Raw genomic sequence first — 15,240 nt, forward strand, 5'->3', positions numbered from 1 at the left:
TCGTCACATATTAAGAATTTGAGTTATAAATCTACAAGAAAATGCAAGGTACAATTTGAGTAATAATCCTATAAGAAAAATAGGATACAAGCGAGTGCTACTTTTTAGGCAGGGTAAAAAATAATTACTAGTAATAATAAAGACAATAAAAATTGAAGAAATATTAAGATAACAATATGATTACACTAAATTGAAATGAAACTTTTAACTGTTACTAATAATGAATCTAAACGATACAATACAATAAAATTTAAATAACAATCAAAACAAGCATGATATTTAAACTAATAAATACAATAGGTAACAACAATCCAAACAAGGTGGAATCATTCGATGGAGGTGAGATGAGGAATTTATATGATGTTCAAATATTTTCATGTTCCCAAAAACTAATCACTTTCACTCACGTAAAACGTATATTCAAAAATTCAAATTTTGAAGCTTCAAAATCCATAGCAAAACAGAAGCCTAAACATATTTGCAAATGGGACTAAATAAACTTAAGTACGTACGTATTAAATTACAAGCCGTGATGTTTTCCCCAAATGGTATAATATTATGCAATTTATAGTTGAAATTTGAATACGAACAAGTCCTTCAGAAGAACCTTACAAGCTTTAAGCTGATAATCCTGATGTGTACGTAATAACTAAGGAAAGTTTGAATACATAGATTGAAAGTTCACAAATTATAAGAAAAATCATCACACCAAAATAAAGAGTAAGCCATTCACACGAAAGAATGTCTTCCGCCTGTCATCACTCTCTGGTAGAGAGTTGCCATTCTACGTTTGGCATACAATCAAAACGTTTGAATCCTTATTCATACAACACGACTCAGCTGGACCTATATTTCGACACCCTAGTATTGTTAGTGAGATGCAGTATAAATGAAGACCCTTCACATCTGTTTCCCTTCTGAAAATAGGACACCAAAAAATATCCTCAGAAGAATAAATATTTGAAAGGATGCACTTCCATTCCTTTGATATCACAAACTGCTCTTCATCACTGCAACATCAAAAGAAACGTATTTGAATCCTCGAATCCAAAGTTACAACTGAACTGCCTGAAACTCAACATTTCAGCTTGCAACAAACTCTGAAGATACTGCAAATGATATCACAAACCAAACAGCCACAATTAGCCTAGAAAAGAATTGAAGTTCATCAGCTTTCAAACTTCAACACAGTGAGAAACAATGATCCACAAGGTGCAGATAAATGGATATATGAGGTAGTAGGCATTTCTATTTTGGAAAGGTAATACTTTAACAATCTTGTAGTTTCAGAAAGGAGCTATAACAGGAGCTAAATCAAAAGAATTAATAGCATTTACCGTTCTATGAATTATTAGATACCTGTTGGATATCATACTCTCAAATGTCTTTTCCAGATACTCTTTTATGAGTTAATTTTGAAAATAGATTTTAGACATAACAAAACGGTCTATTCCTTAGGCTGATAGAATAGGACATGACTTCCCTTTCAGATATCTAGAGGGATCAGTCATACTTGACCCAGTCTTCGACAGGCAATTTTTTTTTCAGGACAGTTTAAATGGGGCTGACTGTCCAGGTATATAGGAGGCTTGCAGCCTCTAGAACCCTAACTTAACAATATCCTTCCAAGAAGATTTATCATCTGTGTCTTCACAAATATTTTCTTAGACGATAATTAAGATGCCCAAAACCATATAACAGAGAAAAGATAGAAGAACAATAGCAGGTGAAGTTGATATCTGCAACTAACCCTTTTGCTTAGAGGACAGTTCCGAATCCTTCTTTGATTCATCATCCTTCTTCTCTGGGACAGTTTCTTCCAAATATTTCTGAATTGTCCTCCAATAATGATCACCACCTGCCAACCAGGTATCCATGTGCATCCCACTAGGAAATTCCACAAATAAGCATTGCCTGTTGCGTGCAGCTGCCTTTGCATACAACATCTGCATGTGGAATGGTGGAACCATCTCATCTTGTAATCCAGATAGGAAGAGGATTGGTTGCCTGATCTGCACTCAAAACAATCAGATAATATAAGCCAGACGTCTGAGCTAACTTGAACATAACAAGGACAACAAAAGCCAGAAACATAATTTCAACCAGCTTCCTTCCGAAAAAAGGGGGAATAAAACATAATTTCGACCAGCTTCTAGCAACTCAACAATAAATAAATAAAAGGCGAGCAGACACAGTAATATCACAAAGTTTAAATAAAATCTAAGATGGTTCAGGGCTTCAGGCCACTATAATAATACACAGATTCATGGTCGATAAGAAACCCTGCTGTTATCAAAACGTGCAAGAACAGTAACTAGATCTCTCAATATCACATCATTCACATCTTATCTATGAAATTACACATATACGACTGAGATGCAATTCAAGTGCATTTCATAGTAAATGAATACGTCAGAGTTCTTCACTTTTTTCCCGGAATTTTTTTTAAACTTCATCTGAAAATCAGCATTTAACCATGAAAATTCCAAATACAACTTGAAGTTGAAGCTATATTTGAAATTTGGAAAACACCTCAAAACTTGTTTTCATTTATTTCCATCTCACTTTTTACCATTGCATTTATTTCTCTTTTTTTAAAAAAAAAATTGCCCTAAATGTTTTGTTTTTATAAAAAATGACCCGTTTAAATTAGCCACTAGCCAGGGAATTTTAAAAAGTGCAGAACTTTATAAAAAGCTTGTTTTTATTAAGCAAGCCAAGTGATCACTTTCCAAGAAATTATAAGTGCAGCACTTAAGAAATTGCTTGGCAACATGCCTAAATTAAGGGCCCGTTTGGGCATGCGATATGGTAATCATGATATGGAATCATGAGATGAAATTGAAGTTTTGTTTGGACATGCGATATGGAATTTTTGTGTTGTATATTTTCTCATAAACATAAAAATCTCATAAGTTGTAAAACTATTAAAATAGCCCCAATTGTTATTCAATCTTATTAAATAAACAAAAATTTATAGAACCGCATAATAAATTATTACAAAGCTATTTTTTCTCCACTTAAGTAATTGTTTCATTTAACTTTAATTTAATAAAAAAAATTGAACAAAAATTGTAGTGTACTAGTCTTTAATATAATCCTCCCACATAGTATGGACAATTTCCTCACGTTGAACTTGCATTTCTCGATCATGTGACCGAGAAGATGAACCAACATTGTTACTTTGAGCCATTTGTTGGTCAATATCATCCGCAACTATATTTTCATGCTCATAGACCATAAATATTTCATCACTTTAACAATCGGTTGGTGTGAGTTAAAGTGACTATATGTTGGTGAGAATAATAAATTTTATGTAGGTGAGAATAATAAATTTTATTTACATATGAAATAAATGGTTAGTAGATATAAATGTGGGGTTGTTTTAACAAAATATAAACTCGTGGATCAATTTTTGTATTAAAATATTTCAAATCATGATATGGAATTACCATATAATTCCATATCATGGTTTTTGGAGAATATGGAATCACATCTCATGAGATGGAATCAGCGTAAAATCGCATGTCCAAACGCTGATTCCATCTCACGATGCCATATCGTGATATGGTATCGCATGGCCAAACGCCTACTAAGTATCACTCTTTTATGCATTTTTTTGAAATGGGTGCTTACATGGGAGGTTAAATCATTGATTATATGTGCTTTTACTTATGAAATCTTATTTTTTCCTTGGTTTGATTCATATACTTCTCTTGGATTTTGATTTTTCTTTGTGTTCCTTTGAAATGGTCAAACAGGTATGTAGATATGTATGATCTGGTTGTCATTTTCTTGGAGAGTTTTCTGTTCCATTACTTTGTTGGTGCTTTTATGTCTGTTTGGTCCGATGTTAATATAGATAACAAAATCAATGGAGCCAGCTGACTATTTCTGTGTTTCTTTTCTTTTTCTATAAAGATTCACTTTGTAAAAATGTGGTAACCTATTTATGATATTATGTGACTATCCATCATGAGATATTACTGTTATAGAGCAGATTTGATTGTATGATTCATGTAAATTAATTAAGTTTGATGGTTTTGCTAGTTTTTAAAAATTGAGGGGTACAAATCATATTTCATGCTCTTAGGAAAAGTACATTCAAGAAGCCAAATATTTTTTTTTGAGAATTAGCAACCAAATATTCTTTGCAAAAACTATAACCATATACAAATCCATCTTCAACTTCAACTTCAGAAATTCCAAATAAAGTGGAAAATATTTGGTTTCTATGGTCAAATGCCTACTAAGAAAAAAGGATCTGAAATGACTTATCCACGTTACTACTTTAGAACACTTCGCTATATTTAAACCATGAAATATATTACCTCGATCCAATTTAATTACCCAGTTCTGTTTTAGTCCATCCTAAAAATTATGAACTATTTGCTAGAAATGTAATTTTTATCCCTCCAAGAACTTAACTTAAACTTTACAAACTTGAGTCACATCTTCACAACTTTCTCTACCTTTAGTAGACTCAATAAAACAAAAAAACGAAGATTACTCTGAAGAAAAAGTCAACTCAAGTCAATTCAAATGGGACAGAGAGAGTTATAAAGATGCATCCTCACCTCACCAATGACATCAATGGTATTCCATGGAGATCGAACAACAAAGTTAAGAAGTTTGAAACCCTTTGAGCCACTGCCACCAATGACCCACTTCAAGAATGGCAAGAGAACTCCTGCCATATCCAGGATAGAGGTGAAAGTATTCTCCAAAATGAGCCCAGCAACCTACAATAGTGAAAGAAAACTAGGATTTGAATGTCAAAAAACCATATCCAGGATAGACGTGAGAGTATTCTCCAAAATGAGCCCAGCAACCTACGATAGTGAAAGAAAACTAGGATTTGAATGTCAAAACACATGTACAAGTTATAAGCACTTTCAGCTATTTAAACACCTTGGAACAGAAATGTTTGGAATAAAACCCCGAAAGATAGACACAGAACAGTAAGAAACAAAAAAGAGGTCCATATAGATTCCCCTAAACAAAATAGACAGACTCTATTCTATGCAGCTTGACCCAGAACGTGCTTAATCAACTATATGTAATCGGCAGTGGGAAAACCTCAAAAATAAACTGATCACCACACACATCAAACAGGAAATTCATAAACAAGGAACTTGAATATCAAACAAGAAAACAATAATCAAGGCATATCAATTTGCGGATCATCTAAGAAACGCGGGATCAACTGAAGAATACTAATAGAATTACCAAAATCTAGATACTTGGGTCACTCACATCAAACCATGGAACTACATTAAGGGAGATTTTTTCACTTGGCATGTGGAGTTAATGTTTTCTGTAATACCAATAAAGATTCAGTTGAACAGTAGACTACTATTACATTCTTTCAGATGTGAAACTCTTCTCCTATGCATGAACTGGATGTAATATTGGATGAAGATTAAAGTATGTAGAAATGGAGTAATATTAAGCAAACTCAGGTTCTGATGGGGTCTCAATACTAGAAGAACATCAAAAGTTTTTAGCTACGTAATGAACAAATAGCGCAAAAGAGGATAATGTACTTAAAGAACATCATGGTCATGAGATAAATCGTAGAGGTTATACACCCAAGAGACTAACATCATAAGTTTATTTGGACTTCTATTTTATTTGAGAAAATGGGAGCAAACATTCTCCTAAACTCATCCATTGAAGAAGTGATAAAAAAAAGAACTAAATCAGACATCCCACATATACGAGGAGTAGCCTGTAATTTTACATGTATTACAAATAATAATACTATATTACAAGCTAATATCTTATCTTACGGTCAATAGTTTAGGTGCAGAAGAGATTTCTCTTTACTCTAAAGGGAAAGAAAAAAAAAGAAACGTAGCTTTATTTTTATTCTAGAAAAAAATAGTGTTCTTTTTTTCTTCGTCATATTTATAAGTTGCCCCTCTCATGCTGGTGATGAACTCAGATTAGTTTAGTTTTCGCTTGAAAGCTTGTATTCCTACCAACCTCCAAAGAGTGCCTCTAAAAGTTATTTACTTCAATCAGGTGGAGCCAAGAGTACCCATAGAGCATATAAGTTTGAAAGAAACTTAACAAAGGACTATGAATTCTCTTTCCATGATGGAGCCCATGTTGAACTTAAATTTAAGGAGTAAAGAGGAAACTAAACAAATTAGAGATAATCAGGCTTTATAACATTATTAAACCTAACAGCATGACAAAAATAAAAATGAATTGCTACATTACCTTGTCAGGATTGTTTTTGGTAAGAACAGTACCAACAGCTCCTCCAAGTGACCTTCCAAAGACTACTATTCTTGATGTGTCAATATCGGTCCTCTGAACTAAATGATCCAGTGCAGCCTATTGAAAAAGACAAGCACAATTATGTAATTTCATAAACAAGGTTTAGGTCAAAATCTATGAAATTGGGAAAGCTAACAAAACCTGAGCATCCTTTGTGATCCCATGCTGAGAAGGGTATCCATCACTGGCTCCGTAACTTTGTTACAACAAAATTATTAGAAAATGAAAAAGACACTAGTTAATCAAAGACAAAGCACAGACATGAAACTGACAAATATGGGGAAATGATTTATACCCTCGATAGGAAAGCATAAAAACATTGCATTGCAAACGTTGTAACATTATGCGAACCATTTCAAGACGGTGTGCAATATCTGCAATTAACTAGTAAAGGATAACCAAACGAGATAGGGTTGACTTTTATAACATGAGTGCAAGAAGAAGATTAAGAAAAGGAATATGGAAACAAGGTCTGCAAATCATTCAAGAAGACATTATAACAAAAGGATACTTCCTGCATTCTCTTGAAAAAAGATGATAGTTGGGCCTGCAGAACCAAAATAGTATCTCAGCATAAATTACACCAACCAGCAAACAAAAACTAATCATATGTGGACAACACGTCCAAATTAGTTTAAAATCCTTGTAAGCATCACTTCCTACATCAGTAGAAAACAATGCAGAAACATCATAGCTGTGCATGCTCCAGCTAGGTGGTTAGGTTGCTAAGTGTACTGAAGATATATTAGTTTAAAACTTTAAATGAGCTACTGACTTGGAGTTCAAAGGTGAATGTTGATATTGTATTTCGGTTCTATTTTTGTTATGATAGATGGTTAACTAGCAACCCTGCCACCACATCCATACTTCTTGCCTTGGCAACATAATAACCACTATCATACACACTAATTTACAATCAGGATTTTTAATCTCCGCTGATAGATGTTGATGTGCATCTGTAGCAGCATTCTAACAGTTTGCCTCCACTACATTTTGCCAAACCTATTGGCAGTCATAAGTACCTACTAATTCTGAACTCTTGGGATCCAGGAATTAATCATTTTATATGAAGATCATAGCTCATTTGCACAAACAAAATACTCAAAGAATCATTTATCAAGTAAAATTGAGGAGCAAATTAGAAAACCACATCAACCAATCTTATTTCGTTCAAAAAGTAACTCTCATTTCTATAGACGTTAATCCATAATCACCAATTCTCTCGCACAATTCAGGTAAAACATAAACTAAAAGGTTGTAAAACTGAAATTAGGTCAAAATCATCCGGAAGTTCACTAGTAACTTCAAAAAATATGGGTTAATTTAGTTGAAAATCACAAATCGAACACAAATTACGCCCATATCGTCTAATTAGAGTAGATAAATCCTCATATAAACATAAGAAAACGCAGTTTAAGAGAGAGTGTAGAGACCTTTGCAGTCAGGGAAGAGTTTGATGAACCAAGCATGAAGACGAACACCGTCTGAAGATCTGAGCCAAACATCTTCGTAAAGGAGTCGAAGTCGAGCGGGAGTAATTGGATATGCCTTAGTGAGTCCAGGTAAGACCGGAACATATACAAGTTTTTCCTGAAAGGCGACCAGTATTGCCATCCCCGCCACCACTATTCCTCCCACTCCGTACAGCAACAAGCTCACGTACGACACCATTTCTGTTCCCTCAAGTTTTTCGAATTGACTGTAGAAAATGGAGGACTTCGAGTAGGAAAATGAGTTAAATTCTTCTGTAATTGTTGTCAACTCATGTCTACACTCATATGCCTTTTTGTTTCACCACCGATCCCGCGACGGTTGTTTCCTGCTTCTACGATTTTATTTTAACTAATTAATTAATATTTTATTTTATTTTTTGATTTATCGTCCAGCCTTCCAAATCCGTATATTAATACCAATTCGCTTTGGATAGGCCCCATTCATGAGGTAGCGTCATTGATTAATGGGAAAAGGGACAAATATATTCTCAAAGTATTGTAAATGGTATGCAGATATTCTCCGTCATACTTTTGGGACATTGGTGTCTCTGTCGTCCAAAAATTAGAGCATGTATACCCTTTATACTAACGGACATACACATGTTATAATTTTATCCACCGATCGACATTTATTAAATGTTGGATCGACGGATAAGATTGTGTCACGTGTCCTTATTTTGTCTTCCGTTAGAGTGAAGGGCATATATGCTCTACTTTTTGGATGACAAGGGCAGCAGTGTCCCAAAAGTATAACGGAGGGTATTTGCATACCATTTGCGATAGTTCAGGGGTATATTTGTCTTTTTTTCCTTGATTAATTTTGTTATTAATGTATTTAGTGGTGTACGAATACTTTTTAACAAGAGCAGAACGTTCATGAGAATCGATTATAGGTTAAAATTAAAATCAAACCAATTCAATTGATTAATGAATTTTTAAAATTAAATTAAATAGTCATTTAATTTCCTAGAGCTTGACCAAGAAGCTACAAACACATATATTTACACGAAGAGATTAAAATTAAAAACTTTTAAAGGGAATTTATGTATAGGGGACGGAAAGATTGGAAATACTTGTATTTTTAAAGAGTTCATAAAATGTGGAGAGTTTTTGTCTAAACTAGGGATGGGCATAAATATCGGAAAATCAAAAATCGAATCGAATCGACCTAATTCGGTTTTTCAGTTTTTCGGTTCGGTATCGGTATTATTTTTTCGAAAGTTCGGTTCTTCGGTTCGGTGTTCGGTGTAAGGGTCTCAAAACTTCGGTGCACCGAAGAATCGAACTTTTATTTTTTAAAATTAAAAATTAAATAAATATATATATGGGCATTCTCTTAACTAAAAATTAAAAATTCAACTAACAATTAAATCATTCATGAACAAATCAATATAACAACAAATGTACAATTCAATAGTTAACTTCAAATATAATTTCCAATAGAAACTCAAACATATTTCTACCAATGTACATTATGTAAAGGAACCGTCTTCGTACTTATTTTTCTCGAGAAATAGTTGGAGGCACAATGTTCTTGATAAAGACAAATATAGTCTTTTAGTTAGCACAATAAGTGTTCCACGATGATACGCATCATTCCTTAACATAATTTTAAATTTCTAAGTATCTTATACTTTATCCTTATTTTATTTTTCATTCACACCGAACTAAATCAAACCGAAGTAGAAAAAACCGAATCGAACAAATACGATGCACACTTTTCTAAAACCAAAAACCGAAGAACCGAACTGAAGTTTGATAAAACCGAATCGAAGAACTGAACGCCCATCCCTAGTCTAAATTGAGTCCTAACTAGTCTAGTGTTTTTGCTTTGCTAGAGGCCAATTTGTCCCAACACCCAGATTGTTATGGAATTAGGTTTACTTTAGGTGTATTTAATTTTACTTGTTATGGTAATCATATATGATTGTTATCATAGTATCAAAAGAAAAGAGAAAAAAATCTCTTTTATTACTATGGTCTATTTTTTTCTCATACGTCGTTTGTTTGCTTACTAAAAATAAATGTCCCCTTTTACTATTTCAAAGAGCGATATACTCATATTATCATTTTATTCATCACTTTTAAAAAGAGTTCGGGGTCAAAAGGGCAAGAATATCAAAAGGACAATAAAATTGAATTGAGAACCAAAAGGATAATATTTAAACGATCTAACAAACACCGTTTAAATTAGGAAAAAAGAGCAAGGCGCGAGATTTGATGTGCCTTGTAAGGTGCAGGGCTGCGCTGCCTTACAAGGCGCTAGGCCCTTGCGCCTTTTCCTTTTTTTTTTTGTTTTGTTTTTAGTTTATGTTTTATTTTTGTTTTGTTTTTATTTTTTGTTTTTAGTTAGTTTTTCCCTTTCTTTTTTCTTGTTTTTCCTTTAAATTTTTTATTTTTTTTGAATTTGCTCTTATTTATTTTGCATGTGATTTTATATTTTTTTATCAATTATAAAATGATATTTTTCAAACTTGAATTACTAAAATCTTATCTAAAAAATCGGAATGAATAATTTTCTAAAAAAATATTTAAAAGGCAATAATTTGCTATTTATTTTAAAATCTTACTATAAACTATGCTTTTTTGTTTTTCCTTTTAATTTTTTGTTTTTTATTTTGAAGTTGATCCTATTTATTTTGCATATGATTTTCATATTTTTTTTAGCAAATATAAAATGATATTTATCAAACTTGAATTAAGAAAATCTTACTTAAAAAATCGAAAGGAATAATTTGCTAAAACGAATATAAAAATCACATGCAAAATAAAGGAACAACTTCAAAATAAAAACAAAAATTAAAAGAAAAAAAAACTAACTAAAATACCAAAGAAATAAAACATAAACTAAACACAAAACCAAAAAAAAGAAAGGAAAGAGGTGCAGGGGACATGCGCCTTGTAAGGCTGCACAGCCATGCGCTTTATAAGGCGCATCAAATTTCGCGTCTTACTCCTTTTTTCCTAATTTAGACGATATTTGTTAAACTGTCTAAATGTTGCATTTTTGGTTCTCAATTCAATTTGTTGCTCTTTTGGTATTTTTGTTTAATTTTCTTGGCTTTTTGGCTCCGGACAGTGATTTATCATGTACTAGTTATACTAGACATCAGAGCCCGTGCTAGCACGGGTCCAATATGTATCATTTTTTGTTTCAATTTATGTGACAAAGACAAAATTAAAGAGTTAATCAAACTTTAATATTAATTTAAAATAGTTTAAATTTTTAATTATTGTTAACTATGGTAAAAAAATTTTTTATGTCTTTTAACATTCTAAATTGCTAATTATTGTTGTATGATTTGTAATATCTTTTACGCAATTTTGAAATAATAAAGGTTATTTCTTCTTTCTCAATTTATGTGGTACTAATAAAATTTAGAGATTCAATCAATATTTTTTGTCTTTAAAAATATTCTATTGTTAATTACTGTAAATTATTGTACTTTCTAAGTAATTTTCAAATAATATATATTATTTCATTTGTCCAATTTATGTGTCACAGATAAAATTTGAAGAGTTAATCAGAACTTTTACATATTTTTATATATTTTGAATATTTAAGTAAATAATTATTGTGATTTATAATATTTTATACAATTATTTAAAAAAAATTAAACAACAAACAAAACGAATTCATCATAGGAAAATTACCAAAGCATCCTTGAATACAACAATAATGGGTCCCACTTTTTGTTTAAAAAAATATGCATATTGGGAGGATATTTTTGTCAAAAGTGGAAATAGAATAAGTATAAAACATTAAAGTCTTTTAAAATTTTAAATTGTTAATTCTTATTGTATGATTTGTAATACTTTTACGTCATTTTCAAATAATAGAGGTCATTTCTTCTTTCTCAATTTATGTAGTACTAAAAAAAATTTGAGATTCAATAAAAAAAAATTGTCTTTGAAATATTTCTAGTTGTTAATTACTGTAATTTATAGTACTTTCTAAGAAATTTTCAAATAATATATATTATTTCATTTGTCCCAATTTATGTGTCACTGGTAAAATTTGAAGAGTCAATCAGATCTTTTATATATTTTTATATCTTTTAAATATTTAAGTAATTAATTATCGTGATTCATAATATTTTATACAATTATTTAGTGTAGTAAAAGAAATTTAAAAGAAACAAACAAAACGAATTCATCATACGAAATTACCAAAGCATCCTTTAATACATCAATAATGGGTCTGACTTTTTATTTTTAAGAAATTGCACATTCGAAGGATATTTTTGTCCAAAGTGGAAATATTGTGTAAAATATGTGTATTTATTGTGATTTTGAATGTTTCGTGGGGTAATAGGACGCACGCAAAGTTAATGTGTCTTTTTGAAAATCTGGGACAACTTCAAGTAACTTAATGTTTTTTCTCAAAATCTAATTTACTTTCGTAAACTATGTGTCAGATCAAAATCAGATTAACAAATTCAAAAGGAATGAGTAATAAATAGCTCATACAATGACATATTTATTATTTAACTAAATAATAAATATGTAACTAAAAATCTTGTTAGCTTTTGGTTGAAAGCTAACAAGATAGTTACAATTAACTAAAAGTCTTGTTAGCTTTTGGTTGAAAGCTAACAAGATAGTTACAATGATAGTTGCATTGTGACTTATTATATATATCACATAATACCAAGTAGTATTAGTTATACATCGGTTGAATACGTATACCAAACTAAATATTATTGACACACAAAGATAATGCGAATAATAATGCATCATACCAAATAACCCCTAAAGGGATAAAGTGTAACTAAACCAACTTCAATTAATTTAACCAACTCCTAAGACCTAACGGCTTAGTACCACTCTTGAAGCTCAACATACATCCTCCTTAAGCTACAAAGTTATTTTCCTCTTCTATTCAAATCCAAATTCCCTTCCTAGCTGCATAACTCTCTCAAGTATAAGTTCCATAATTTGTTTCCACGGGACCGAAATATGAGGTACAATTAGAGACAAATTTATGATTTAAATTCTACATGTTTAATTTTTAAGATTCTTAGCATTGAATTCATTATGTTCTTAAATTTACGAGTTCATATATATTATTTGTTACAATTTAATAATCTTTTACATACAAATTTATGTTTTGCTTTGAAAGTGAACCCAGTATCCTAAGGGTGGACATGCCCTAGGCACAAACTTGTTGTTTTTGTTTAATCATGCGCCTACTCACTGACTCTTCTAGCTCTACACAATGAGGATTAACAATATCAATAAACAGACATGATTTCAATTGGGAAACCTGGAAGATAGGATGAAGTGCAACATATATAGGGCGATAGGGATAATTTTGTAGGATCATGCTTTGATATTTTATTGGTTTCTTTCTTCATTGTTGGTGTTCTCTTTAGGTTTGACTATTCATGATCGATGTTGTTAAGCTATTTGTTTCTATTATTCCTCATGTGTTTTGACCTGTTGTGTTTTCTTTTATCCTGATGTTTGGTATTTGACTTCAATTTATGTTATTTTGTGTAGTATGATTTATCGATGTGGTTGTAACACTCGATTATGATTTTTCACGGTATAAATTAATTATTGAGCTTTTATAATTTCAATTAATTTGATATGTCTGGAAAGTCTTCATACTAGGAACCATATTGTTTCATTGCTTTTTGTAATAGTCGTAGCCTTTCTCCCTTGCCTTTTCTTGATCGTTTCTCACTTCTTAGATGATCTTTTGTTCTTCTTAGCTCGGGCATCTGCCTCATCTACCTTTGCTTTGTTATTCTGTCAAATTAAAACATTTAGCTAGGGTTTAGGGTTTAAATGTAACTTGTATTGCTTAATTTTATCAAAAAAATGACTTGTATTGTTTATCTTTTTCTTCTCACATATGTCACAATGTTGTGGGACATCTCCCATTTCTTTCATCTTCTCCTTGCAGTTGGGGCATTCCCAATCTGAATCGATTTTCACCTTGCATTTTATTTTTATTTTTGAAATAATTAGCTTTTAAAAAATTCAAAATATTATCATTTCGTTAAAAGTAATTTTGTCATTTTCAAATAATGTATATATTTCTATATTTATAATATATTAATATGATTTATACTATTTATAAATATTCAAAAATCATCTCAAAATATTTTATGTTTAACTAAATATTTTGTTAATTAGTTTAATATAATTAATAGATTATCTTTTTGGTTGATTGTCTTATAATTAAGTTAATTATTTTATTTTCTTAAGATTAAGAAACTTGTTAATTAATAAATAAATATTAATTTGTCTTATTTAATTTTTAGCCGGTTCACCAATTAACTTACTTTGGCTACGTTTTAAACTCCAAATGGCTATAACTGAAATTTAATTGGCCAAATCTTAAATTCAATTCTAACCACACACCCAATTTTCAACCAATTTTTTCACCCCAAATACCTCTTAAAGAACAGCAGAACACCAATTTCAGCCCAACCCAACTTTCTCATTCACAATACATAGTACATATATTTTACATACAATACACATACGTACACGAACTGACCCCAACACTTATACGTTACTATTTCCTTACGTGAAAGAGAAGCTGTAAATCTACAGAGGTTAAAAAAATTAAGGAAAAATCGTTCTTAAACCTTTAAACTACAGAGGTATTCAGTTTTTTTTCTCTTGTTCACTATTCATCGGAGGTTTGTTGAAGCTCCTTTATGGTGTGAAAGCTCCCTCTTTGTTAAGCTCGTAGCTACTCCGATAAGGGTATGATCTTCCGCCAACACGTTTAGGTATGATTTATGATAACTGTATATGATTACTAGCTTAATTCGTTTGAGATTCTGATTGTGTAGGATACTAAATATAACGACTTGTTTTCAAATCATTGCTCTTTTATTATATGGTTTGATTTTAAATCAGTTCTTGTGTCGTTTAATATGAAATATGGTCTGATTTAGGTTCAAGTTTGGGTTGCAGATTGTAGCATGTCTTTAGTTCATGCTTGTTAAGTTCCATATTCGTTGAAACAACAATAAATTTATCACTAAATGCAATTGTAGCAAATATCCTATTGTCTTTTAGGATCAACAGTTCAACAAGTAGCCAATACAAGTAAAATCAGAAGTGTAACTATCGACATAAATAACTAATCATCTTCTAGCAAATCTTGTTAGTAACTGTTATATCTAAGTCTTCAAACTTCATTTCATACAAGTTTACCAACAAATGATCATTTCACAACAATTAAAGAAATACTATATTGCACACAAGTTAAGAGACCTAAGTAACTAATAGCTTAACACATAGGTATGCCTGATCATGATATAAACTAATAACCAATTTTGAAGATGGTCTCGACAGATAACCAATCCAACAACTAAAACTTGGAGAGGAAAGACGCAAATATAGAATTCGATAATCATACATTATAAAGACAAAGAGTTAAAATAATATAGTCCAACCAGATAAAGGAGTATGGCCAAAAGGTCTTGAATTATGT

General features: G+C 31.2%; 2 protein-coding genes across 4 annotated transcripts in view; both read right to left on the reverse strand.

Moving 5' to 3' along the window:
* LOC125811266 (PHD finger protein ALFIN-LIKE 4-like) overlaps nt 1-15,240 on the reverse strand; it is a 141,897-nt gene that overhangs the window by 4,389 nt on the left and 122,268 nt on the right. The gene's annotated exons all lie outside the window — the stretch shown is intronic.
* LOC125811265 (alpha/beta hydrolase domain-containing protein WAV2) lies at nt 693-8,069 on the reverse strand. Of its 3 annotated transcripts, none has more exons than XM_049490768.1 (8): nt 7,722-8,069; nt 6,800-6,835; nt 6,584-6,662; nt 6,430-6,484; nt 6,229-6,345; nt 4,578-4,742; nt 1,751-2,012; nt 693-1,010 (listed from the first exon to the last, which is right to left on the reverse strand). In XM_049490768.1, the coding sequence occupies exons 1-8, from the start codon at nt 7,957-7,959 to the stop codon at nt 991-993; spliced, it is 972 nt and encodes a 323-aa protein (XP_049346725.1). In that variant the 5' UTR covers nt 7,960-8,069; the 3' UTR covers nt 693-990. The 3 variants fall into 3 exon arrangements, with proteins under 3 accessions (XP_049346725.1, XP_049346724.1, XP_049346726.1); XM_049490767.1 differs by having other exon boundaries at nt 693-1,109; XM_049490769.1 differs by having other exon boundaries at nt 693-1,147.

This window comes from Solanum verrucosum, unplaced genomic scaffold, assembly GCF_900185275.1.
Source record: "Solanum verrucosum unplaced genomic scaffold, falcon-dt-bn FXZP01000524.1, whole genome shotgun sequence".
Lineage (NCBI taxonomy): Eukaryota > Viridiplantae > Streptophyta > Magnoliopsida > Solanales > Solanaceae > Solanum > Solanum verrucosum.